This window comes from Austrofundulus limnaeus, unplaced genomic scaffold, assembly GCF_001266775.1.
Source record: "Austrofundulus limnaeus strain Quisiro unplaced genomic scaffold, Austrofundulus_limnaeus-1.0 Scaffold689, whole genome shotgun sequence".
NCBI classification, from domain to species: Eukaryota; Metazoa; Chordata; class Actinopteri; order Cyprinodontiformes; family Rivulidae; genus Austrofundulus; species Austrofundulus limnaeus.
The window spans coordinates 204096-206208 of NW_013953091.1; the positions used below are offsets into that span (position 1 = coordinate 204096).

Here is a 2113-nt window from a genome sequence, read left to right on the forward strand (position 1 = left end):
TTAAAATATATGTTTATCAAATAAAGTCTAATGTTACAACTAATCGGGGATCCCTTTAAAAAATGAATCCATATATTTTAACTTAATCACATAAAGTTTGATTTAATTATCACACAAATCATTATAAAGCTGTAAATGTGAGCCTTTGTATATTCTGGGTGGTTTTGTTTGCTGTTCCTGTAAAGGAAAGTCTAATAAAAAGTCATAAAATAATTTGGAAAGCTGCTGTGTTTCTCCTGTTGCTAAAAAGCTAAATATTAGCGTTTAGCAAGCTTGGCTAGAGTTTGCATTATTTTACACAGCAAATCTTCCACAGTTATAAGAGAAAAAAAAAAGAAAGCAAATCCTTACAACTCCAGGATGAGCACCACCTCTGAGCGGCTCTCGAACACGTCCTTCAGGTTGACGATGTTCGGATGTTTCAGAGCCTGCAGGATCTCCACCTCTCGCTCCACGCTGCTCCGCTCCAGGCCCAGGCGGCTGCAGGCCGATTTTCGGATCTTTAAGAACTTTCCCGCCCAACAAGTCCCCGATGTCTTTTCACGGACCTTTCGAACTTGACCAAAATGACCACTAGAATAAGGAGAGATATTTGATATTGTTAAACTTTAACATTCGACAACAGAAGTTTTTTCAGACATATTTAAATGTTTGGGTTTTTTGCACTCCTGTAATTTCCCACCTAAGGTGAAAATTTAAGAGTACAACAGCACATGTAGTTATTCTGAACCATCACTGATGTTATTATATTAGAGACAAGAACCACTTTAATCTAAAGGAGAAGTGAAAGTTTGTGTGATTTTAATTGCATTTACCAGCTGCAACAGAAAAGGAGCACAGTAAAATAGTAGTAAACGCGGTGACATCACAAACCATGATGTGACCATTATTTATGGAAACTAGCACCCAGAGCTACAACCTGATACAGTGCATCTTTCCTTTTATGGCTAATGCATACTGTGTATTGTCCCTGTTTAAATAAAAAGGTTTTAAAAATATTTAGAGATTTCACTTTTGTTTTCACTATTTTTTTCACTAATGTTTAACAGTTTATTGTTACATACATGCAAATGCTTTTTAATTGATATCATACTGGCAGTAAAGCCTTCAAACAATAAATTATATAAATAGTCAAACCAAGCATCCCCGTACCTTCCAAGGACTTCCTCGATCTCATACAGATCCTCCACATTTTCAGGCTTGAACACGGCCATGCTCTACTTCATACGGATCTTCCTCGTCCTCTTTTGGTCCACGGCTTTGGCTTCGGCACTCAAATCCGAGTTCCTTCTGTTCCTCCTGAGACAAACTCCACAGCTCAACCTGAACAAGTCAAAAGAAATAAAAGCGTCAGAAAAAAGTCGGTTTTTGTTTCAGATTCCAGCAGCAGATCAGGGAGGACAGAGACAGGCAGATGAGCTGCTCTTACATCCTCTTTTCATTTATTGTCTCCCTCCCCCTCGAAAGCACCGAAGCTTTTTATTGTGAGCAAACTAAACAAACAGATAGTGGTTATCATACAGTCAGCACGGAGGTGGAGGGCTGATGGTTTGGGCTCAGGAACTCCTCTGAGCAGAAGCTAATGTCTGAACTGAAAGGAATGAACTGAGGTATTTGGGTCAAAAAATCCTTTAGAACCATGTGAGACTGAATGAGGATCTACAAGCTGCTGGATCTGTACTGTATACTGTCTGATACTGTCTTCATAAAGTATCTGATCAGTTTCCCTCACTTGAAGTTACATTTGAGTCATTTTAGAACCTGGTGGACCAGATCCTGTTTTTTTGTCCCAATACGTAAAACCCTAGAACTGAAAAAGGTTTGACTTTCCTTTTCATGACATTTTCTTAGTTTCTTAGGCATTCCTGACAACCTCGTGACCATTAAAAACCATTCAACCCAGTTTTTTTAATAAAGAAGTGTTGTAAAGTGCTTTACTTTGTATAAAATCTCTTTTAGATGACAAGATGATCATTATGCAATGCTCTTCTTCATACTAAACTATTATGTCGGATAAGACATACAGTGGGTAAAATAAGTATTGAACACGTCACCATTTTTCTCAGTAAATATATTACTAGAGGTGCTAATGACATGAAATTTTCACCAGATG

At 37.8% G+C, this 2113-nt stretch overlaps 1 protein-coding gene across 1 annotated transcript in view; it reads right to left on the reverse strand.

Moving 5' to 3' along the window:
* Positions 1 to 2113, reverse strand: part of si:dkey-240h12.4 (death-associated protein kinase 2) — a 19226-nt gene that overhangs the window by 14380 nt on the left and 2733 nt on the right. Inside the window, exons 2-3 of the mRNA XM_014027845.1 lie at positions 1153 to 1323; positions 352 to 573 (exon numbers count right to left, since the gene is read on the reverse strand). Of these exons, the coding sequence (XP_013883299.1) occupies positions 352 to 573; positions 1153 to 1214 (284 nt within the window). The 5' untranslated portion in view covers positions 1215 to 1323. The remainder of the gene's footprint in view (positions 1 to 351; positions 574 to 1152; positions 1324 to 2113) is intronic.